The 23,716-nt window shown below is 42.7% G+C and overlaps 1 protein-coding gene across 1 annotated transcript in view; it reads left to right on the top strand.

Annotated features, from left to right (window-relative positions):
- The window catches only part of ARHGEF26 (Rho guanine nucleotide exchange factor 26), a 154,269-nt gene that overhangs the window by 106,008 nt on the left and 24,545 nt on the right, over positions 1–23,716 (top strand). Inside the window, exon 11 of the mRNA XM_079923069.1 lies at positions 3,704–3,858. Coding sequence (XP_079779195.1) covers positions 3,704–3,858 — 155 coding nt within the window. The remainder of the gene's footprint in view (positions 1–3,703; positions 3,859–23,716) is intronic.

Raw genomic sequence — 23,716 nt, 5'->3', positions numbered from 1 at the left:
TTTTTTAACAACCCCCCCTTCCCACTCTACACACATACACCAGATTCAGTTTATTATTTTAAAAATGTATTACAGCAGCTATGTGGAGGGTAAGTTGGGAATGTAATAAAACCGGAGGCAGAAAACCAGTTTGGAGACTGGAAGCAGAGGCAGAGAGATAAGCGGGATGCCTGGAGGAGGGCTGTAGCGGTGGTACCGCAGGTGTCTAGTCTGGTCGACTGGATGGAGAGTCACACCATCCACCTAGGTGGGGAATCCAAGAGGAGGAACGACCCTGAGGGAAAGGTAGTGGGTTCTGTGTTGCTTCTGTTTGGTTTATTGTCCTACCGTAGCCATTACTGCCATGAAAATATTTACTGAGTATTTACTATGTGCCATTTTCACATAGTCTCATTGAATTCTCACAGGAACCCCATGAAGTATCTAATTATTATTCCCATTTTATCATTGAGGAATTCGAAGCTAGAAATAGTAAATTATTTGCTCAAAGTCATACACCAAGAAGTACTGAAGTCTGGATTCAGATCTGCGACTGGCTGCAGCATCCACATTCTTAACCGTGGCAGCAAAATAATGCTAGTCTTTTCTCATTTGAAGGGGATAAAAGCTTATATATGTGTCTGTGTGTGTGTGTGTGTGTGTGTGTGTATATTAGATATATGTATGTATGAATGTATGTATGTATGTTTACTTACATGTGTTTTTCATTTTTAAATTAGTAAGTTTCTGGCCGAGTATCATGTGCTGCACGTGGTAACGTGAGGGGTGAGGAGAGTCCACCGGATCGGCACAGGAAGCCAATATTAAGAGCGTGGACTCTGGAGCCAGCCTGCCTGAGTTCCAGTTGTAGCTCCACTACTTACTAGCTGTAGGACTTCGGGCATTACTTAACTTTCATTTCTTAGTTTTCTGAACCGTAAAGTAGGACTGGTAATGGTACACTCCCTCATGGAGTTATTGTAAGGATTAACTTAATTAATGGGAGGGCAGAGTGGAGAGTGACTGCTCAGTGCATATGGACTTTCTTTTTAGGGTAATGGAAGTGTTTCTGGAATTAGATAGTGATGATCACTGCACAGCACTGTGAATGTACTAAAAGCCGCTGAATTATATGTATACTTTAAAATGGCTAAATGATGCATTTTTGTCTCAATTTAGAAAAAACTTGTTCTTCCTTGTCTCACTGGCCCATAAAATTCGTTAAATTTTATGCTGAGGCTGGTTTTCTAGGATGCTAAGTAACACCAAAAAGAATGGAAATCTTTTCTCCATGGGAATTATATCAGTACCTTTAAGGATGTGTTTTTGTTCATGAATTTTTCTATCTTTTTTTTTTTTTTTCCTGCGGTACCCGAGCCTCTCACTGTTGTGGCCTCTCCCGTCGCAGAGCACAGGCTCCGGACGCGCAGGCTCAGCGGCTATGGCTCACGGGCCCAGCCGCTCCACGACATGTGGGATCTTCCCCACCGGGGCACGAACCCGTGTCCCCTGCATCGGCAGGCAGACTCTCAACCACTGCACCACCAGGGAAGCCCTCTTTTCTTATTTTTGATTCACACCTGGATTCTAGTCTTAGACGAAGCTTCTAAACTGTGGGAATTCACTTAGGAGCAATTTGGGCTACTGTGATTCTTCTAAATATTTTGGTCATTTTTATAGCTTCTTCTTAAAAGAAAGCCATCTGAATGAGTTTAATCTTTCAACAATAAACTGAAACAAAAAACATTTATAGTATCAGATTTTTGTTTTTTAAAGAAGCATAGACATATTGCAAGCCACTGTCAATTTTAGATATACATTGGAAATTTATTTTTGCCCAGTGGAGTACGAGGTGTTCATAAAACTCAATCTGTTTTAAGAACAAGAGTTAACTGAAGCCTGCGTGCCCAGAGCCCCTGCTCTGCAACAAGAGAGGCCACCGCAGTGAGAGGTCCGCGCACCACAATGAAGAGTAGCCCCTGCTCACAGCAACTAGAGAAAGCCTGTGCACAGCAACGAAGACTCAACACAGCCAAAAATAAAAAAAAGTTTTTAGAAAGAAAAAGAAGACCAAGAGTTAAAAAAACTTTTTTCCCCGTTCTCTAAACTAAGAACAGTCACAGGGTGCCATTACATAATACCGTCATTGGTTTATCCTATACACGCAATAACAAGATAGCAGTGCGTTCCCAGTAGTTGCAGCCCTGTGGCAGGACCTAACCTGACTCTGATTATTTGTGGTGACCTCTTGTGTGTGCTGGTGGGGTCCTCCTGAGTTATCTAAGCAACCTCTCTGTCACCTTTTAAGTCTCAGCCATAGTCTGATTTGAGATTTGGAGGCTGAAAACTACATGAGCTCCTTGAAATAGCCAGTTTTGAAATTTTGAGATCAGCCATACTGTTTCATCTTACATGTTAAATCTTCAGGAAAATAGTATATAACTGATGAGCAACCTTCTTATAAATGTCCTTTATAAATTAAAAAAATATGAAATCCTTTCTTAGCGTTCTTATTTCCTCCCTAATATCCTCAATTTCCTTTGGCTATTTTAAATCATTATTCCCTGAAATGGATGACATTTGGTTGCACCACACTTACTAGAGTTATCTTTTGTGTGTCCAAGAACTTTTGCTTATTTTTATGGATGTCGTTTTTTCAATCAGATTTTTGGCAGTAAGCATTTCTGCTCACTTAAAAAAAAGCTCTCATGGGTAAGGATCATTCTGAGGTTTTGAGAGTTTTCCAGTTGGAAACTGTAAACTGAATAAAGAAAAGACAGTATGCAGTTCCTTGAATATAGCCTTTTCTATGAGAGTAAGATGGATTATTCTGAAAGAAGTTCATTTTCACAACCAGAAAATGGCGTGATGCTTTCAGGGATGAACTTCCATGAGGGAAACTACCATAAACTTAAGCAAAGGTTTTCTCCAGAATACAGCTACGTAGATAATCAATAGACAAAACATTCGTTTGCAGGGTTTTTTCTTTCCTTTTGAATAAAGTCTTTTTAGTTCATGAGTTGAATGCAGACTTTTTAATTTGTCTCTTTTTAACCGCAGCTATCAATGTTTTTTTCATATTTTTGGATTCTGATTTGTGATATTTAAAATAACTTCAGTTGATACCAATAGGTTTCCTTTTGAGGCTTTTCAGTTTTAAGTGACTCCTTATCAATCTTCTTTTTAGTTAAGAGTTAATAGAAGGGTAATAACTTTTGGTTGACCCAATAACATTTTCTGATTGAGTTTTAGTTTTTATATAGGCAAGTTAATATTAATAGTTTATTTATTTATTTTGTTTTGTTTTTTGTGGTGCGCAGGCCTCTCACTGTTGTGGCCTCTCCCGTTGCGGAGCACAGGCTCCAGACGCGCAGGCTCAGCGGCCATGGCTCACGGGCCCAGCCGCTCCGCCGCATGGGGGATCTTCCCGGACCGGGGCACGAACCCGTGTCCCCTGCATCGGCAGGCGGACTCTCAACCGCTGCGCCACCAGGGAAGCCCTAATAGTTTTTTATATTGGAAAATAAATTGTTCTTCCTGATTTTCTCTTGGAGAATGTGCTATCCTTCTCTAACTGTATTTCACTATTACGTACTTGTTATATACACTCTTATATAAAATAGTGATGTATCATTTGTTTGAATGTAAGTTTTATACTTTACTTTCAATAATCCTAAAAGGACTTTACTTTGGCTTTGGGTACTGAGTGTTTCTCTTTTTGTAGCCTTTTCCTCTAGTCTCCTCTTCCCGCTGGTTGGTCAAAAGAGGTGAGTTGACAGCCTATGTGGAAGACACTGTGCTTTTCTCAAAAAGGACGTCCAAACAGCAAGTCTACTTCTTCCTCTTTAATGACGTGCTCATTATCACCAAGAAGAAGAGGTAAGCCTTCTTGTGGCGTTGCTCGCTGTACATCCAGTTTTGAAACTCTGTAATTCAGACACCTGTTGGAGGTGATCATCCTTTAAAAGCTTGAGATGTTAGGTGTATAGTTTCTACACATGGACTCATACAAGCCTCTGTGCTTCATTTTTTGAAAATTACCTCTACAGCGAAGACTTGAATTGTTACCAGCCTCATTATCCTAGCCAACTGCTGCTGGGCTTTTATAGCATGCAAACCTCTGCTCTAAACATTTGACAGGTTTATGTTATTGGATTCTCTTGACATCCCTGGGGAGGCAACCCTCTTAATATTTTTTTTTTTTTTTTTTTTTTTTTGCGGTACGTGGGCCTCTCACTGTAGTGGCCTCTCCCGTTGCGGAGCACAGGCTCCGGACACGCAGGCCCAGCGGCCATGGCTCACGGGCCCAGCCGCTCCGCGGCATGTGGGATCTTCCCAGACCGGGGCACGAACCCGTGTCCCCTGCATCGGCAGGTGGACTCTCAACCACTGCGCCACCAGGGAAGCCCCTCTTAATATTTTTGATCAGCATTTTTCACAGTTCTTCTGCCATAGGACCTTTGTATAAAACAGACAAAAGTTGCTTCCGGTTGAGAACAAGCTGGGGTGTGACTCTAGCGTTTCTTGTAACTTAATTTAAAATCCACTGCTCTTAAAGATTGTTAGAAAATCTTTGAAAGATTAGATTTTTTTTTTTTTTTTTTAGAAAACAGTTTCCCCGTGACTGGGAAGATGTTAGCAATACTCCAATACTCCCTGCTTCAGGGAAGAAAGTCAATCCCTTGGTTGGCAGAGTGTTTATTCCTCTTACTTTAGACTTCTGGTTGTGGAGTCAGGTCCTGCTCCAGAAGGAATACTGTACAAGCCTTTTCTTTACAGCATTTGTTCTAACTGTTCCCACTCAAAACACACACACATGCACATGCACATACACATACACATACACATACTCCCCTTAGCCCTTAGCTCTGCCTTTCTCTAGGGAGCATTCTTTATTAAATGTACTCAGTATGTGTTGGATTATAGAATATTTTCCTGCTGTTTCTCCATAAATAGTCCGTCTTTCCTAGAACATGAACTTAGAATGAAATTATAAATCTGTGGTTTGTTATTTCCACATACGAAGGCGATGAAGGTAGGCTGAATTGCTGGCATATGATAGGAATAGTAGTAGTTAGTTCACGGGGTACAGTTTAGACAAAGTAAAGAGAATCATGGAAACAGGCTTCTGTGAATATATAAAATTAATGCCCAAATTTATCATGAAATGTTTATTCAAATTCTACTTCTGAGTTGCTGACATTTTAGCTTGAAAGTTCAAACTAAATTGAAACAGAGGTTGAGCTTTTCTTTCTGCTCCTTCTAATCAGACTGTATTATGAATTATTTCAGCTGCTCGGCTGTCGAGGTGACATGAAAACTTTGTATGGTCTGCCCTGAAGAGCCATAATGTGACGATGATGAATGCATAAAGACGCTGATGATTATTTTTCATACTTAGGAAAATAGTGTTCCTATAACTTCAGGAAGAGATTATTTCTCTTACCTGGGACAGTTTACATAGTTCTAGTAGCTAAGTAAATTTTATAAATACAGATTGGAGAGGAATTATAATTTTTGTATTTTTGTGTTTTGTTGGTTTCCTATGAGATAGCATGTTTCTTTGGCTTTCTTTGCGATGTTTTGTTTTTAGAGGAGGGTGATTATATATGACTCTTCAAATGCCAGAACTCTTGACTTTTAACATCTTCCAGCTGTTGAAATATTTGTTCTGTCTCAATGGACCAAAAGCTTTCACTGAATTTTTGATTTTTAATGATAAAATATACACTGACAGTACCAAGCCAATTTTTTTTTTTTTTTTTTTTTGTGGTACGCGGGCCTCTCACTGTTGCGGCCTCTCCCGTTGCGGAGCACAGGCTCTGGACGCGCAGGCTCAGCGGCCATGGCTCACGGGTCTAGCTGCTCTGCGGCATGTGGGATCTTCCTGGACCAGGGCATGAACCCGTGTCCCCTGTACCGGCAGGCGGACTCTCGACCACTGCGCCACCAGGGAAGCCCCCAAGCCAATTTTAAATGTAAATGTAGTTTTGCTATGGTGATGAAAACATTAAGGGTATTAAACCAGTATGTCACAACTTTTATTCTTTTTAAAAAAAAAAAAAAAACGTTTTTAAAAAAATTATTTATTTATTTGGTCACACTGGGTCTTAGTTGCCGCGCACAGGATCTTCATTGCGGCATGTGGGATCTTTAGTTATGGTATGTGGGATCTTTAGTTACGGCATGGAAGTCTTAGTTGTGGCATGTGGGATCTAGTTCCCTGACCAGGGATCAAACCCAGGCCCCCTGCACTGGGAGCGCGGAGTCTTAGCCACTGGACCACCAGGGAAGTCCCGCAACCTTTATTCTTGAACTTGCCTAGAACCCAATAAATACAGACTTTTGAAAGTTAGAATTAAGATATATGCTATTCTACTTAGCAGTGTACTTTGCCCTCCACAGGAGATTTTGCCATTATATTTAATGTTGCACTGTGAGCTATCCCATATTTTTTTCCTTAGATATATTTGCACTTCTGTGTTAATAAAAGAAAGAAATACAGCTTCAATGGAGAGGGCAACCCTGAGTACCTAACTGCCTTTACCAAAAATGGGGTTTTCTTGCCTTTACCAATTAGCTCATCATATTTCTGGTGCTCTTGACTCCGAGAATAGCATTGGAGGTTCAAGTTGTTTATGACCTGAATATTTGGTGAGGGTGACAAGCAGACCACAGTCTTGATAAACAGACTGGGTTAAAAATGTACAGTATGCACAGCCGTATTTCTGTTATAGCTTCAAGGAGGCAGCTACAAATGCTTTGCATGCCAGAGACAGCCATGAAGGGGATACAGCAGCTTCGAACAAGGCAATCGCTTAGGCTTGGCCACGAGGTACAGATGAAAGATAACTACGTATGCCAGCTCTGTAGGACTGATCTAACCGCCCACTGCCTAAGTCTAATTCTAGGATTCAGTCAAGGAGCTTAGCTGCTGGGACTCCAGTAGTTTTCAGCTTCAGGGAGGCTCCCTGGCTACTGGGAGGGACCGCTTGGGAGGACAGTTACTCTTCCTCCAGTCTGGCAGATGGTTTATGCTGAGATGGTTTATGCTGGCGGATGGGATGAGTGGCTACCTCAGCTCTGCAGTGTGTGTGTGTCTCACTGCTAGTGCTTGCAGAGTGGCTAGTGACCATGCCCCTGACTTCTAGGACAGAAATTTTCAGTCTCTTTTTATTTTATATTATTTTTTTTATTTTTTATTTTTTTTTGCGGTACGCAGCCCTCTCACTGTTGTGGCCTCTCTCGTTGCGGAGCACAGGCTCCGGACGCGCAGGCTCAGCGGCCATGGCTCACGGGCCCAGCTGCTCCGCGGCATGTGGGATACTCCCGGACCGGGGCACGAACCCGTGTCCCCTGCATCGGCAGGTGGACTCTCAACCACTGCGCCACCAGGGAAGCCCTTCACTCTTTTTTAGACTATCAAAAAGAAGTTTAAAGTTTCCATTAGCTCTGGACAGCTTGTGAGTCACTGTATTGATAGTCTGTTCTGTCAGATTTCAGAAGGATATGTGATCGGTTTGACTACTTTGGATGAGAAAGTGAATTCTTGGTACTTGAAGCTTTGACTGCACGTTGTCTGGTTACTTCCAGAGCAGAGTTCTCAACTCGGCACTATTGAAGCCCTACAGTTCGTTGTTGTGGGGGCTCCCTATGTGGTGTAGGATGTTTTCGCAGCATCCCTGCCCTCTACGTACTATTTGCTAGTGGCGCCTCCCTCCCAGTTGTGACAACCAAAAATGTCTCCAGACATCATCATATGTCCCCCAGTTGAGAACCACTATACTAGAATGATGGCAAACCGTTAACCAGCTTTGCCTTCAGAGGGAGGAAGGTGTGCAAATCTGTCAGACCTGTCACAGCAGTAGCAGTAACACTGTAATAAAAAAGGAATAGATTGCCATGTTGTACTCATAGATTAATGAATAATGTTATAAAATCCAAGTTTTGCCCAGCGATAACTTATAATTAGTTATCCATTACGGCGCACAGACTACACCCGATGTACAACCTTCTGGATTAAGTACCATTGTCCCCGGTTTTGAAACGTGAAAACTGAATTCAAGACCTAAATAGGTTCAAACTCCCCAAACGCTTACTTTGCAAGGTAGTTAACTGTCTTCTTGTCTCATTCAGTGCCTTGTATCTGGCTTAGGTCTTCCTTTTCAATTTCTTCTGAAGCTAAAAACAGTCTTCCTCCCTGTAATAGTTTCTACAGCTGCTCTAGCAAAGTACCATAAACTGGATGTCTTAAAACAATAGACATTTATTCTCTCATAGTTCTGCAGGCAGAATTCCGAAATCAAGAAACTGGCAGGGCCATGCCCCTCCGAAGGTAGTGCTTGGGGCAGCGTAACTCCAGTCTCTGCCTCTGTCTTCCTCTGGCCTTCTTGCCTCCTGTGTCTCTGTGTGTCTTAAAATCACCCTCTCCTTATAAAGACACCAGTTACTGGATTTAGGGCCCACTCTAATTCAGAATGGTCTCATCTTAACAGATTCCATCTGCAAAGACCTTATTTCCAGAGGTTAGGGCTTCAGCATATTTTTTGGAGGACACAGTTCAACCTCCTGTAGTCCTCCGCACATCACCACTGCCTCACTTAAACACAGAATGAAGAAATGTGCTGTAATGTCTTAGCTAGTTCTAGAACACACATTTTTTTTTTTAACATTGATGCCATTTTTCGTAGATTTCTGAATGTCATCATGGTCATGTGATGTGAACAGCTGTATTTGGAGTTTTCTCAGGTTACATTCATGTCCCAGTCTCCTTCCAACCTGTTCCTTCTCCAGGGTCTGTTCCCTGCTTAGTAAAGGGCGCTTCCATCCACCCAGTTGCTCCACAGTAAATCTGAAAGCCCACTTTGTCCTTTTCCTCACCGTGTTCCCCGTCCGTCAAATCCCCAGTCTTCTACTCATGATGAAACAGCTTCTTTACTCACACATTGCAACGCCCTTGTACCACCTCCTTGAGCTCGCCCAGAAGACACACCTAGCTGGATTCATGCCACCATCCCTCCATCCATTTACATTCCATAGCCGGAGTATGCTTTTTAAAAGACTCAGTTTGTCCTTTGCAAACAGCCCTTCCATGGTCCCACCTTGCACTCACTGAGGCATTCTAGCCCCCAGGACCTGGCACGTGCTTCTTTCTCTGCCTGGAATACCCTCTCTACCTCATAACCCTGTTCCACCCCAAATCTTTTCTAGGCAAAGTGCTTTTCATTCTTTAGGTCTTAGATTAATTGCCACACATCCACTGGGAGCTCTTATCCATTCCTCTAGAGTGGGTTGATTTCCGCTGCTCTGTGTTCCCATAGAACCCTGCACTTTCTCTGTCATAATATTTGTGTTACTATGTGTTCACGTCTGTCGTGTTGACCTTTGCATCCTCAGTGCAGAGACTGTGCCTGGCCCATAATGACCATTTAATAAATATTTGTCAAACGTGAACCAATCCATCTAGATGGTTAAATATACACAATTTGAGTGGCTGCATTACTCAGTGGGCAGGCTCCCCCCATTCCACACGCAAGTTAAAATTTCTTTGAATTCTCTTTTATTTTTAAAAGACATGTGATTTTTGTATTCTGCTCCATTATAGATTCATTTTCAATTAATTTTGGTAAAAGCAAGTCTGGCACTTTATCATGTGGCTTCTCACATCTTCTGGAGTTTTATCTATAAACTTATCCATAAATGACAGGTAACCTCAATCTGAAAAACACTTAGGATTGTATTTGCAAAACTGTGCTCTATAGAGGAAGTTATTTATTTTTTTTAGCTTGCTTTTATTTTGTACTATTGTGTCAACTAATGTTTTGAGCTACCCATACAAAAGGGTTTAAGAGATAAAAATGTTGAATTATCACACACACACATACATAAGAAGTCAAGTGAGTTTGGAAAACCCTACATACTCCATCCCCCTTTGGAAGATTCACTATTGGATCATTTAGGAAGGCTTTTGGCTACAAGTGACAGAATTCCCACATAGCAGTGGCTCAAGTGATTAAGACATTTACCTCTCTCACCAAACATGAAGACCGAGGGTGGACAGTCCAGGTCCAGTGGTCACCAGTAACCCAGCCCCTTCCCATTCTTCAGCTGCACTGTGCTCTGTTCACTTTTTGCCCCTGTGCACGTAGCTTCATGGTTGCAGGTGGCTCCTGCAGGTCCAGGCATCATCATTTCATTCAAAGACATAGGAGGGAGACAAGGGTGAAGAATAGAGCCTGGCCAAAGGGACTCTTTTTCTCAAGTGGCTTCTCTTTTTATCAGCAGAGGAAAACCTTTCTCAGACAGTCTTCAGAAGACTTCTTTTTTTAAAAACAATTATTTATTTATTTTTGGCTGAGTTGGGTCTTCCTTGCTGTGCATGGGCTTTTCTCTAGTTGCGGCAAACAGGGGCTACTCTTCATGGTGGTGTGCAGCTTCTCCTTGCGGTTGTTTTTTTTCTTGTGGAGCATGGGCTTTAGGTGCGCAGGCTTCAGTAGTTGTGGCACGCAGGCTCTAGAGCGGAGGCTCAGTAGTTGTGGCTTGCGGGCTCAGTAGTTGTGACTTGTGGGGTTCAGTAGTTGTGGCTCGCAGGCTCAGTAGTTGTGGCACATAGGCTCAGTAGCTGTGGCTTGCAGACTTCAGTAGTTGTGGCTCATGGGCTCAGTTGTGGCACACGGGCTTCAGTAGTTGTGGCACACAGGCTCAGTGGTTGTGGTGCATGGGCTTGGTAGTTGTGGCTTGTGGGCTCTAGGCCCACAGGCTTCAGTAGTTGTGGCACACGGGCTCAGTAGTTGAGGCGCATGGGCTTTGTTGCTCCGTGGCATGTGGGATCTTCCTGGACCAGGGCTTGAACCCGTGTCCCCTGCATTGGCAGGTGGATTCTTAACCACTGCACCACCAGGGAAGCCCAGAAGACTTCTTGTATCTCACGTGTCAGTCTTGGTTCACAAAACTTGTCCTTATAAAGGAGGCTGGGAAAGCAGCATACGGCAGGGGAATCAGACAGCCAGGGTTGTTTTAGATTAGCTGTGCAGCAGGGGAGGAGGCAGTGGTTTGATAGTAGGTAGTTCCAGCCACAGCTAGGAAACCCTCTTTTCCACAGAATACCAATTAACATGGGTAGTTTGGAATACAGGAGGAGTTTTTATTTTGGCCACTCTGTGTGGCTTGTGAAATCTTAGTTCCCCAACCAGGATTCCACCCCCTGCAGTGGAAGCACGGAGTTCTAACCACTGGACCGCCAGAGAAGTCCCAAGAACTCTTTAAAAGAACTAATACATTGCCTTTGAGATGAATGGGGTTGGGGGGTGGGTTCAAAAAAAGCCAGAAGTGGCTGGAGATTTAGAACCCACTTCCCCTTGGCTGGTATTAGTCCTCCCGCTGTGGTTCATGTGAGTATCTCGTTGGTAGTGCATTTTTTTTTCTCCAGTCAGCCCTGCTATGCCCTTAGAGCTGCAGATAGATTGGCCTGGTATGGGTGTTAGGCACAGTACCAAAAGAATGCAGAAATCTAGTCTAGTCTTGTTATACATACCAGTAAACGTAATCATGTCCTGATTTGTTTCTTTCATTCTTCTCCTGGATTCTGTACCCACAAATGATCTAGCCATGATGTTTTTGGGTATCCCTATAGTTAGATGAGTAGTAATAGTAATAATGATGATAAGCACCTATATTATTGCACGTTACAGTGTGCCATTCATTGTGCTCAGAGTGTATATGCAACATACCATTGAGTTATCACCGCAACCTAGTATTATTTCCATTTTACAGATGAGGACACTGAGGCAGAGAGAGATAAAGTCTCTTTTCAAGGTCTCTCATCAAAGCCAGGATTCTAATCTGAGTCTTTGACTCTAAAACCTTCTCTCTTAACAATTTATGTTCGTTACTTCTCAATTTCATTTTTCTAGAATATTTTCACCTTTCCGCTATCCTATAATGTTATTGGGAAAAATAGCCTAGAAACTTGCACCTTTTCTGTTTGCTTTGATAAACAACTTCTTCAAAGCAAGATTTTTTTAAGTGAATATTTTTATAGTTTTACTGGTCATGGGAGAAAGTTAGAAGTGGTACCAAACTGCTTTTGTGAGCTTTTCTCTACCTTTAGCTAATCTAGTGTCAGAGTGTGGGGAAGAGCATTTCCTTTTCATAACATTTCCTTCCCGCAGATATTTAAGAAAGGAGCTTTCCACTTCCTGATTCCTAGTTCCATAAATATTGTGTGTATTGACATAACTTGAACCCTGTGACACATTACAAATCCTCGGATTTTAAAAGAAAGATTTTCTGTAATAGAATTCTACCTGATCATTATCAGGAGTGCAGGGATTTAAGTTAGAACTTGCATTTCCCTAAGTAGTTTGACTGCCCAGTAGCTTAAAGCGGTGCAGACTCCCTGGAAAGGGTCATGGCCTGATTTGGCCCCGTTTTGAGTTTTTCCATTTTGACAGCTTTCCCATTATAGAAAGCTGAGGCCACCTGACATTGTCCCTCTGTCTCTGCAGAATAAACTCCTTCCTTGGAAAATTAACTTTGAGTATCTTGGATAAAGAAAAGGCAGTAGGACTCTGACTCAAAGCACTTTTATTCCTGGAACGTAAAACTTGGTTGTTTCTGACCACTTGGGTCAGGTCCTAAGATCAAGATGGAGAGATGAGGTGGGAGAGAAATGAGAACCCCCTTTCCTCTTCCTGCTTCTCTTTTACTCTCGCCACCTCACCTACCCTTGATCCCCTGACATCGCGAGTAGTAAGAGTATTGTCTCCTCTGTGTCTGTAAGAAGAATTGATGTTGCCATTCAGTGTCAAAAGCTTCACCAGCTGAGAAGCACAGTATCAATGTCTGGGGTCAGACAGAACTGCGCTTAGAATCCTGGCCGTGTGACCTTGGGCAAGTTGCCTTTAATCCCTCAGTCTCAGTGTTCTCATCTGTAAAATGGGGATAACAATGTCATCATCTTCCTGGAATGTCTATGAGAATTAAGTGAGATAGTGCACACAAAGCTCTTAACATAGTGAATTGTCCCTGCTGAGGGACGGATACCTGCTGCATATCATCATTATTCCTAGTATTGTGTATCTCCCCAAAGTTTTGGCGCAAATCAGATTATTGCTCTTCTGCTTCTAGAATATTTTCTTGTTTTAAAAAAATGGTTTGAAACCTTAAGCCACTGCTACACAGCTGAAGGTCTGGTGCACTCCAAGGACAAACCTGGATTATGGCCTCTGAAATATGGCCTTAGGAATAATTACAATTAATGCCATGCCTCTCCCTTCCCCTCCCCCATCAAGAACCCACGTCAGATGGCAAGTGAGTGAGAGATAACCATTGATCGACTCTTAATCTTTTATAAATTGTTATGAGTCATGTGTATATGTTTGTAGTAGTGATTTTCTTGTAACATCCCTCATACCCGATTAGGAGACACTATAACTTTGTGGCTGACAAAAGTGAATTCAGTATATTTTTCCCTTTATTCAAGGAGGTCATTGGAGATAAACCTGGATTGCAGTGTGGGGATTACTCCCGTAATTTGGAGTCACCAGCTTCAGAAGCTGCCTACTTTTTCTTCAGAGCTTGCTTAATTCTGGTTATGCCAGAGAGGAAGCTTCAGTAACGTCAGACAGCCTCTTGGACCTGCCCATCTCCTCTTTGTCAAGGACCATGGGTTCAGGATGTCCTGTGGCAGCCAGGGAGGTTCCAGGTTGGAGAAGCTGGAGATCCGTGGTGCCAGGAATGGGAGCTTTCTGGTCCTGTTGTGGATTATTGGCCATCATTCTTGGTGTCAGTGAATCACAACAGATCCTTATTTTACCAACAAATGTGACCCTCTTCTCCACTATTTGTTATTTTCTCAACAATGAAATAGGAAGCGTATGGCATGTTTTTTTTGTTTTTTTTCCTTTTTGGAAGTCTAGTCTTTAGTCTTTTAAAAGTCTTTTAAAAGCTGGCTATGCTGTAAAGTGGTCCTGAACAATGTATTGATACACCTGAAACTTACATAATAGGAAAAAAATCATTAAGGAAATGAATTGACAAACCACAGACTGGGATAAAATATTTTCAAATCATACTTGATAAAGGAGTTATATCCAGATTACATAAAGAATTCTTAAAACTCAAAAGTAAACCAACTCAAAAATTTTTTAAATTAATTAATTAATTTACTTATCTATTTATTTATTTTTGGCTGTGTTGGGTCTTCGTTTCTGTGTGAGAGCTTTCTCTAGTTGCGGCGAGCGGGGGCCACTCTTCATCGCGGTGCGCAGGCCTCTCACTGTCGCGGCCTCTCTTGTTGCAGAACACAGGCTCCAGACACACAGGGTCAGTAGTTGTGGCTCACGGGCCCAGTTGCTCCGCTGCATGTGGGATCTTCCCGGACCGGGGCTTTTGCCCGTGTCCCCTGCATTGGCAGGCAGATTCTCAACCACTGCGCCACCAGGGAAGCCCCCAACTCAATTTTTAGGTAAGCAAAAATTTGAATAGACATTTCAGCAAAGATCTCCAAATGGTTTTGTATATGAAAAGCTGCTGAGCATCTCTAGTCATTAGGGAAATGCAGGTTAAAAGCAAAATCAGGTACCACTTCACAGCCACTAGGATGACTTTATAATAAAGACAAAGATAGTGTTGGTGAGGGTGTGGAGGAACTGGAGCCCTAATCTGCTGCTGGTGAGAATGTATTCAAAATGATACAGCCACTTTGGAAAGTGGTCTTGCAGTTTCTTAAAAAGTTAAGCAGTTTACCATATGACCCAGCAATTCCATGCAGTGTTCCATCCTAAGAGAAATGAAAACTGTTCACAAAGACTTGGAGGTTAATGTTCATAACATGCGTGTGGCATGTTTGTTAGTCTTCAGAATTATTTTGAGGAGCTGAGCAAATAAGTCTGTTTGAAATCAGGTTTTGGGTAAATATCATGCCTTGTTTTGCTGGTCGGAGCCCCTGCCAAATTATGAATTTCTTGACACAGGTATTTAGCTCTAATTATGCTTAGTCCGCTCACTCATTTGCAAAGCACCTATAATTCTTAGGCTTTTAACAAAATGCCAGGCAATTTAAAGGCATGATGTTCTGCAGGAAGATTTGAAATAATAGCTAATAACATTTACTGACGGTAAGCCAGGCATGACTGTAAAAGCTCTACATGCAAAAAGATGATAGGGGCTTCCCTGGTGGCGCAGTGGTTGAGAGTCCGCCTGCCGATGCAGGGGACGCGGGTTCGTGCCCCGGTCCGGGAAGATCCCACGTGCTGCAGAGTCGCTGGGCCCGTGAGCCATGGCCGCTGAGCCTGCGTGTCCAGAGCCTGTGCTCCGCAATGGGAGGGGCCACAACAGTGAGAGGCCCACATACCGCCAAAAAAAAAGATAATAAATGTATTATCTCATTTAATTCTCCCAGCAATCCTAAGAGATGGGTATTGTTATTCCCAGTTTACATATGAGAAAACACAGACAGGATCAGTAACTTGCTCAGGATCACAAAGCGAGTGAGTGATGGAATTGGGATTCTTACCAGACATTCTCAATGAAGTCTGTACTCTTACCTGTTATACTGTACTTTATTACTTTAAAATTGTATATTCTTCTACTAAAAATGTGTTTAATTCTAAAACCAAGATTTAAAATTGAAATCAACTTCAGCCATGTGAAAAAAGTGTTTTAACCTCTTAACTCAAAGTAAATTTCAGCATAATCCAATCTCCCCCATCCTAGAAATGTTTAACTAGGGTATTCTTATTCCAGTTAAGCACAAGATCAAGCGTGGGGATTTAGCAGTAATGTTTTCAGAAGGGGAAGAGAAACAAGTTGAAATCTGCAGAGGAAGAATTCTTGTACGTGTCTTGAAGGGAAATGGGAAGAATCTCTTTGATTTTATAAAACCCCACAGACTTTTGTGAATCTGCACATGGGGAAAATGGCAGAGTCGTTGTAAATCCCTGAGAGAAAAGCAGGAGGGTCTAGGAGAGGATCTTAGAGAATGGCCATAACAAAGGATGACTTAGAACCGTTGCAGAAGGCATTAGAAGAGGAAGATGGAGTTTCAGGATGTCACAGGTGCTCAGCCTCATCCAGTTCTGTTGATGAAAGTGGTGACATCCGCTCACTGGATTTGGTAGCGTGTTGGGCCGCCATGGCTTTGGGGAGCAGTTTCACTGGCATGTGGGCACAAAACGCAGGCAGCTGCTAGCTCAGGAGACGTTTGTCTTTTTTTTTTTTTTTTTTTTTTTTTTTTGCGGTACGCGGGCCTCTCACTGTTGTGGCCTCTCCCGTTGCGGAGCACAGGCTCCGGACGCGCAGGCTCAGCAGCCATGGCTCACGGGCCAGCCGCTCCTCGGTATGTGGGATCTTCCCGGACCGGGGCACGAACCCGTGTCCCCTGCATCGGCAGGCGGACTCTCAACCACTGCGCCACCAGGGAAGCCCGACGTTTGTCTTTTGACAAGCAGATTCAAGTAAAGATTTTTTTCAACACGGGGAAACTGTGTGAATGTTTTAAACAAAGCCTGTGGAAAAGGAGCTACCGACTAGGTGAAAAATAAATGTTACTTTTGACGATAGAGCCAGAAAATCATTGTGTTTTCTTTTGGATAATCCTTACTAGCATCTTTTCTTTTAAATTTAACTCTTTTACAAAAGGAAGAATTGGAAGTTCTCCTTCCAATCTGTCAGATTTTGGCTCTGAAAGAAAGTTCAAGAGCAACGCAAGGTGGAAGGTGAGACAACTCACAGATAAGGCTGGCTTGAGCAGGAGGGTAGGAAAGCTGGTCTTTATAGTCTAACCCTTCTTCTCGTTTTCCCCATCTCCATCTTTGCTTTCATATTCCTGGTTCCATCTTGGTCATCTAGCCTATTTCTCATTCCTGGTCATCCTTATTAACGTAAGATGTTTGCTCATAAAGGGTAAGGTGGGAACCCTTCCGATGGTATTTGCATGTGTAAAAGCAACCCCCTGGTCACAAGGCCCCACAGAAAGACCTGTTCCATCACTGCCTCTTCTTCATGACTGTTATGTACCTAGGTCTTGGACCCAAGGAAGTACCCAGGTTTATGGAGTGAGATTGGGAGCCAGCTTTTAAAAATTTTTCCGATGTTTCTCCAGATGTCCCAATATGATTTGTTGACTAAACCGTCAGTATTCCACAGATTTGAAATGTCATTTGTATCATGTAGTAAATTCTCAGATGTATTTGGGGTCAATTTGTGAAGCCACTGTTCTGTTTCACTAGTCTGTCTGTCAGCTAATACCTATCAGTCTCAGTCTTTGAATTACTGTAGCTTTAAAATATGTCTTTAATATATGATATGGTTAGTCCACTCTCATTTTCTTTCACAATCTGACTCTTCTTACGTGTTTATTTTTCTGTATGTTTTAGAATCAGCTTGACTATTCCCTGTCCTTGCTGCCCCCCAAAATCCTGAGATTTTTTTCAATGAGATGGTGGTAAAATTATATATTAATTTAGGAAGCATTGATACCTCTTTAATATCAAACTTTTCTATCCATTCAGGCCTTCTTCTAAAGTACTTGAAAGCTGTCTTCATATAGGAGAAACGTGTTAAGTTTAATCCTAAATATTTTGTGGGTTTTGTGTCTATTATAAATAAGATCACTTCTACCATTATATTTTCTGAGTGTTATTCATTCATATATGGAAAATACATTTATTTATTCGTTTGTTTATTTAGCTAGCTGCGCTGGGTCTTAGTTGCAGCCTGCGGGATCTTTTTGTTGTCGTTGTTGTTGTGGCATATGGGATCTAGGATCTAGTTCCCCGACCAGGGATCGAACCCAGGCCCCCTGCATTGGGAGTGTAGAGTCTTAGCCACTGGACCACCAGGGAAGTCTCAGAAAAGCCTTTTTCTTTTTAACCCAGCCACTGTAGTGAATTCACTCTTGCCTTATATTTTCAGTCAATGATGCTATATGCAAATAATCAGCTGTTTATAGGGCCAAAAAAATTCCATCGCCCAAGAGTCCCTTCACCTAAACCCTCAGGCATCCACAGACACGTGGAATGATGATAGTCTTCACGTCTATGCATTTATTATTAAATCTTTTTTACCTTGAATTGCGAAATATTTCAAACATACAGAAAATTATCGAACACTAACATGCCTATCATCCATGTTTAACAGATATAAATTTTTTGCTACATCACTGTCATATCTCTTCTTTTTAAACAACAGCCCTGACATAATGCTGCAGGTGTACCTAAAGCCTCTTCATCATCATGCCTTCTTCCTCCCCCTCCTTCTCAGAGTAAGTCCTGAGTGGAGCTGGGTGTCTGTCACCCTGCACTCACTGCTGAGTATGTACATGTGCAGCTTTGGTATTCTAAAAATGTATGTATGTTGTATGCAGTTGTAAATACTGTCCTGATTTAAAAGTAATAAATACATGCCCAGTATGAAAAATCCCACCTTCATAGAAATCTGTGGGAGAGAAAGTTCAAAGTGCTCCGTAATAATCACTTTAAGAAATCCACTGTTGGGACTTCCCTGGTGGCACAGTTAAGAATCTTCCCTGCCAGGGTTCCAGCCCTGGTCTGGGAAGATCCCACATGCCGCGGACCAACTAGGCCCGTGCGCCACAACTACTGAGCCTGCACTCTAGAGCCCGCGAGCCACAACTACTGAGCCCGCGAGCCAGAACTCCTGAGCCCATGTGCCACAACTACTGAGCCCGCGCATCTAGAGCCCGTGCTCTGCAACACGAGAAGCCACCACAATGAGAAGCCCGCGCACCGCCACAAAGAGTAGCCCCCGCTCACTGCAACTGGAGACTAAGTCTGCGCACGGCAACGAAGACCCAGAGCAGCCAAAAATAAACAAATTAATTAACTAAAAAAAAAAAAGAAATCCACTATTCACAAAAAGGTGTATCAGTTTTCAGCCCATGCTGTTAGGTAGCATGTAGTAGAACCAAACACTATCGAGCTGCTTAACAAAAGAACGCCTTCCAAGGGAAGAATAATTGAGGTACTTATTTACCACCATATCCTGTTCTCTACTGATAGTTTTTTATCTTGTTAAGAAAAGAAAGGAATCTCAACAAAGGTTACTACTTTCAAGTGGGTTTCAACAGGGAGACCCATCATTGTTTATACCACAGAGCAACAGGCTTGTATAGATTTGATTCCTGTGCCTGATAGGAGCCTCTGCTTGCACAAAGCTGCCGCTTGTTTCATGAGCAGCTGGTAAACTTGGAGCCCGTCTAAGACAATCAGAGGAAGTCTACATATAAACTTCTCTGTGCGAGGAAAGGTGGTTTTTCCATTTGCCTTTTTCTGAGCAGTTTAACTTCCTAACTGCTTGATCCAAATTGTTTCAGGGACTGTGTAAACCATATGTTTGTTAAATGGAAGAAACAAACATGGGGAAGTCTGATTAGCATCAACTTCCCTAGGAAAGGAGCATCTTCCCCAGCCCAGCTGAGCTCTCTTTGTACTTACTGGACACAGTAAGTGGGTCGGCAGAGGAGGAAGTGGGGTTGTAAATGGCTGCATCTGACTGTGGATTCGTTCCTCTTCTTTCTGCTTAAGCCCATATTTTAACAGTTATCCTTCTGTATTAGCATGAGAGACACAGTAGGTGCTGGCTGACATGAGGAGAATGAATTTCACTCAGTATTTAGCAGATTTAGAGAGGGGAAAATATTATTTTGAACCTTTATGAGATTAAGTGTGTGAATGTGTCTGTGTGTGAGAGAGCATAAACACGCTAGCAAGAGTGAGCTCCTTTTCAGTTTTTATTCCAGTGGGTTTGAATAATAGCTGACAGGGATGAATCATCCACTTACTTGGCTACTGTTAAATCAAGTTTTTTATATTAAATTCATTAAAGGAGTAGTGAAGAAGTGGTGGACATTGTGTATCACATAATGAAGATGTTTGCAGGTCTAGATGAAATAATGATATTGGGTGACTGCTATTGAATCAGTTAAAAAAAAAGAGCAGACTTGTTTCCTGCATCCTATTTTGGATACAGAAGGCAAAACAGTGGGGAAGTTCTGTGTGCAGGCACATTCAGTGACCCAGATGTGCAGGTGTGTAGACACGGATACCTTGAGGTGAACTCACATAGCTATGAATAAAGTGGCTGCTCTCTATCATTCCAGCCGGACACCTGAGAGAACCACAGGTGTAAACTGGATCAAACGGTCACCCTAGGTCTTAATGGCGTTGTAGTTGTCATGGCTTAAGAGAACAATTAAAAAAACATTCTATTAACGTGTCTACTTCTTCTGTCTCTAATTACCCACCCCCCGCCCCGCCGCCGAAGACAAAGATTCAACGCATGGATGAAACAACAGTAGCTGGTATTGTTTGTACTTAGGCAAACACTGGGAGAAATATGAACTCTGAAAATTAAGAGGGAAAAAAAGACCTAACTAGTTTTTTCCTATTTGTTTACATTAGTTTCCTGTGAACTCTTCGTCTTGAATTCTACTGGGGACTACCTAGTAAGTAAGGCCACTTTACGCTGAAGACTTTTTGGAACTTGAGTCATCTTGAATGATGGCTTTATGGCATATAGATTTCTTTGCCTTTTATTTCTTTGGGAATACAAAGAATACCTTTGCACTGTCATTATTTAGGGCACTGCCTACATACCCAATGTGCGCAGCATTAAGGAGGTTGGATTTCTCTGTCTGAAGCAGAATTATTTTTAACTGGAAATGGGCGTCTTTAACTAAAAGGTCATCTTTTTAAACTTGTGAGTTGGACCGAAAGAGTAACTCAAAGGTGCAGAGAGAAGACAGTAACAGGCAAGTCCTTGTTCATCTTGTTTTTTCCTCTTGTTTTTGATGTTGTTGTTGAGGTTTTGCTTTTGTCTTTATTTTTTACTTTTTGGTTTTATCCTGAGTCCTGGGTTTTACTACATCTGTGTCTGAGCTATCTAGACAATATTATAAGCTTTACTTGCTGTATGGTCAGGCCACTCAAGATGGCTGTTCTCTTGTTGTCTGTACGTCCCCTGCTGGAGCAGTACCACCTACCTACACCTTACTCACAGGAACGTGCTTGCCCCCTGCCCCAGCTAGTGATTGTTCTAATCATCAGGCCAGAATGATTCCGTCTGCTAGTTTATTAAAGAGAAACATATACCCTTGTGATAGTCATTAACCTGAGGGGCTGTGAGTGATGTGCCCCAGCTGCTGGTCTCCCTGGTAACTGATAAGCCCACCTGGCGTCACTTCCCCCTATAAATGGTAGCCTCCTTCTCCCCCACCCTGAGCAATGAAGACTGCTGCCCTGTCCCGCTTGCTGTCTGCAGCACAGGGCACAGATGTTTTGGATGTGTGAGATCCCCTCTCCAATAAACCACTGATGTCTCTGTCGCTGTTTCCGCGCTTTTTCTTCGGTCTCGAGGCTGGGCAGCTACGAGGCTTGTAGGCCTGCAGGGTGCAGCCTGACACCAGCTTTGCCAGAAGTCGACTGCTTTGTTTCTGGTAAACACGGTCTTTTAAAAGTATAACGTTGTTTGTTTGTAAAGTGTATTACCCTGGTTCCTCCTTTTATAAAAATTATGGGACCTTTGATAAGCCTCATTTTGATATGAGAAATATTTTATATATTCTGAGTATGGTTGTGCTGGTCCGTTGGCAGTCTCAGGGGAGCTTTGGAGGTGATCTTGCCGTGTGAACTTTCAGTTAATACAGATGATTACCCTAGCAACAAACAGACTTGATCAAAAGGCAGTGTTTTGCTTTTATAGATGATATAACTGTGTTTGCCGGTTTTGGAGGGGGAAGAATCAATCAAACTAAATTTTAAAAATGATTATAAAGTTTTTAAAGGAGAGTTACAGGGAGTGGTTGACAGGCAGATGCCCACCACCGAATGAAAAACTTTCTAAGAAATCTTGAACAAAATGGCCTGTTCTGAAATTCCTAGTATAGTTGGGCACAAGGATTTTTTTATCGCTTAGCTCTCCTGAGTTCATACATTTGCATTTATTATTAGGTAAGGTTATTATACAATATGGTTCCTAGAATACATTAAAATGTATTGCATGGTCATCCATTTACTCAGCAGTTACTATTGAGCTCTGCCGTGTTCAACTGAGAGTACACATAGAGAATAGAGGGGAGGTGTATCTAAGCAGAGTTGGAATTTGCCAAGGAAATGAGCGTGTCTGCAAGGAGGGATTGTAAGTAGGTATCAAGAAATTCAAGTTGGATAAGTGAATAAGCATGAATGAGAGGACATGAAGGGTTTAAGGATGGAGGGAAAGGTGGTGGAGTGAGTGGGTTGTAGGAACGGTGGGTTAAAATTGTTGAGGTTGAGGATTAGAAGAGGTGAGCCAAAGAGATTGGCGGGGCTGGTTAGACGGAGGTGTTTGACGTTGGGATTGCAGAGAGGTTGCAGTTGGTGGTAGTGACAAGGTTGATTGTTGAAGGGGAAGTCAAGGAACTGAGAGGCTGGGGTAATGGAAGGATTGCCACATGGAAATTCAAGAAAGTAGTGTTGGAGAGGGACAGTAAGCCAGTAACTAAACGCATGAGTGAGGATGAGGCATGATCCAGGGGCCTGGAGATGACTGTGAGGATGAGATAGAGACTGATGGCATGAGCATCAAAGCTGGGGACCTTCTGGGAGGACAAAGCGATCATTGTCTAGGAGTAATGAGACTCAGGCAGGGCAGGCAGAGAGCCTTCAGAGGAGGCTGTGCTCTCTAGAAGAGCCAAGTTTCTGTTAAGGCAACAAGGTAAAGGGAGAGTTCAGAGAAGAGGCTGAAGATTTAGAAGATTTTCTTGGATTCCCTAAATGAGGTGCATTTCCAGAGGATGTAGTGGAATGCTTCAACCGAGGGGCTTAGGGAGGTGAGGCCCGATTAGGCATGTTCACAGCACTGTGCAGGTGAGAGTACATTCAGGGGAATGAAGTATACCAGGCGGTCTTGGGCATAAAAGCAGGGATAAAGGGCGTGGCGGGATCCGTCCTGGTGGTTTCTGAACAGGTGGTGAGGCCATGCATGTTAGAGAGAAGGATGGGTTGGGCGTCTTGCCGGAAGCAAGCAGACCTCTGGGGCTGTTCTTCCCTCCTGTGCCTGGTGGTTTGGAGGCTGCTAGTGCAGCTTCGCTACCCAGAGTGTGAGTAGGTTTGGGACGACCTCTATCCTGCGGATGGGGGTAAGGCTGGGGAAGTATAGCTGTTCAAGCCTTACCATGATGCACGCGTGTCTCACTCGTTGCAAGGAAATGCCAGGAAAATGTAAAATAAAACCTAGAGGGTTTAATAATTGTTTTTTTTAAATTTTTATTGGAGTATAGTTGATTTACAATGTTGTGTTAGTACAGCAAAGGGCATCAGTTATACATGTACATACATCCACTCTTTTTTTAGATTCTTTTCTATATAAGCCATTACGAAAAATTGAGTAGAGTCCCCTGTGCTATACAGTAGGTGCTAATAATTGTTTTTAATATTGCTTTTATATGTAAGATACAATTTAGTATACTACAGAAAAATAGTAATTAACAGGTTTAATTTTGGAGGGTTCTATTGATTCATAATCAGTAGATTAATTCAGAGTCCAATTCCTATTTTTAAAATAAATCATTCTCAGGCTTCCCTGGTGGCGCAGTGGTTGAGAGTCTGCCTGCCGATGCAGGGGACGCGGGTTCGTGCCCCGGTCTGGGAAGATCCCACATGCCATGGAGCGGCTGGGCCCGTGAGCCATGGCCGCTAAGCCTGCGCGTCCAGAGTCTGTGCTCCGCAATGGGAGA

The sequence above is a fragment of the Stenella coeruleoalba genome (genome assembly GCF_951394435.1).
Source record: "Stenella coeruleoalba genome assembly, chromosome: 5".
Classification (NCBI taxonomy): Eukaryota; Metazoa; Chordata; class Mammalia; order Artiodactyla; family Delphinidae; genus Stenella; species Stenella coeruleoalba.
Note: the sequence above shows the minus strand (reverse complement) of the source record. Positions and strands in the feature narration are given on the sequence as shown.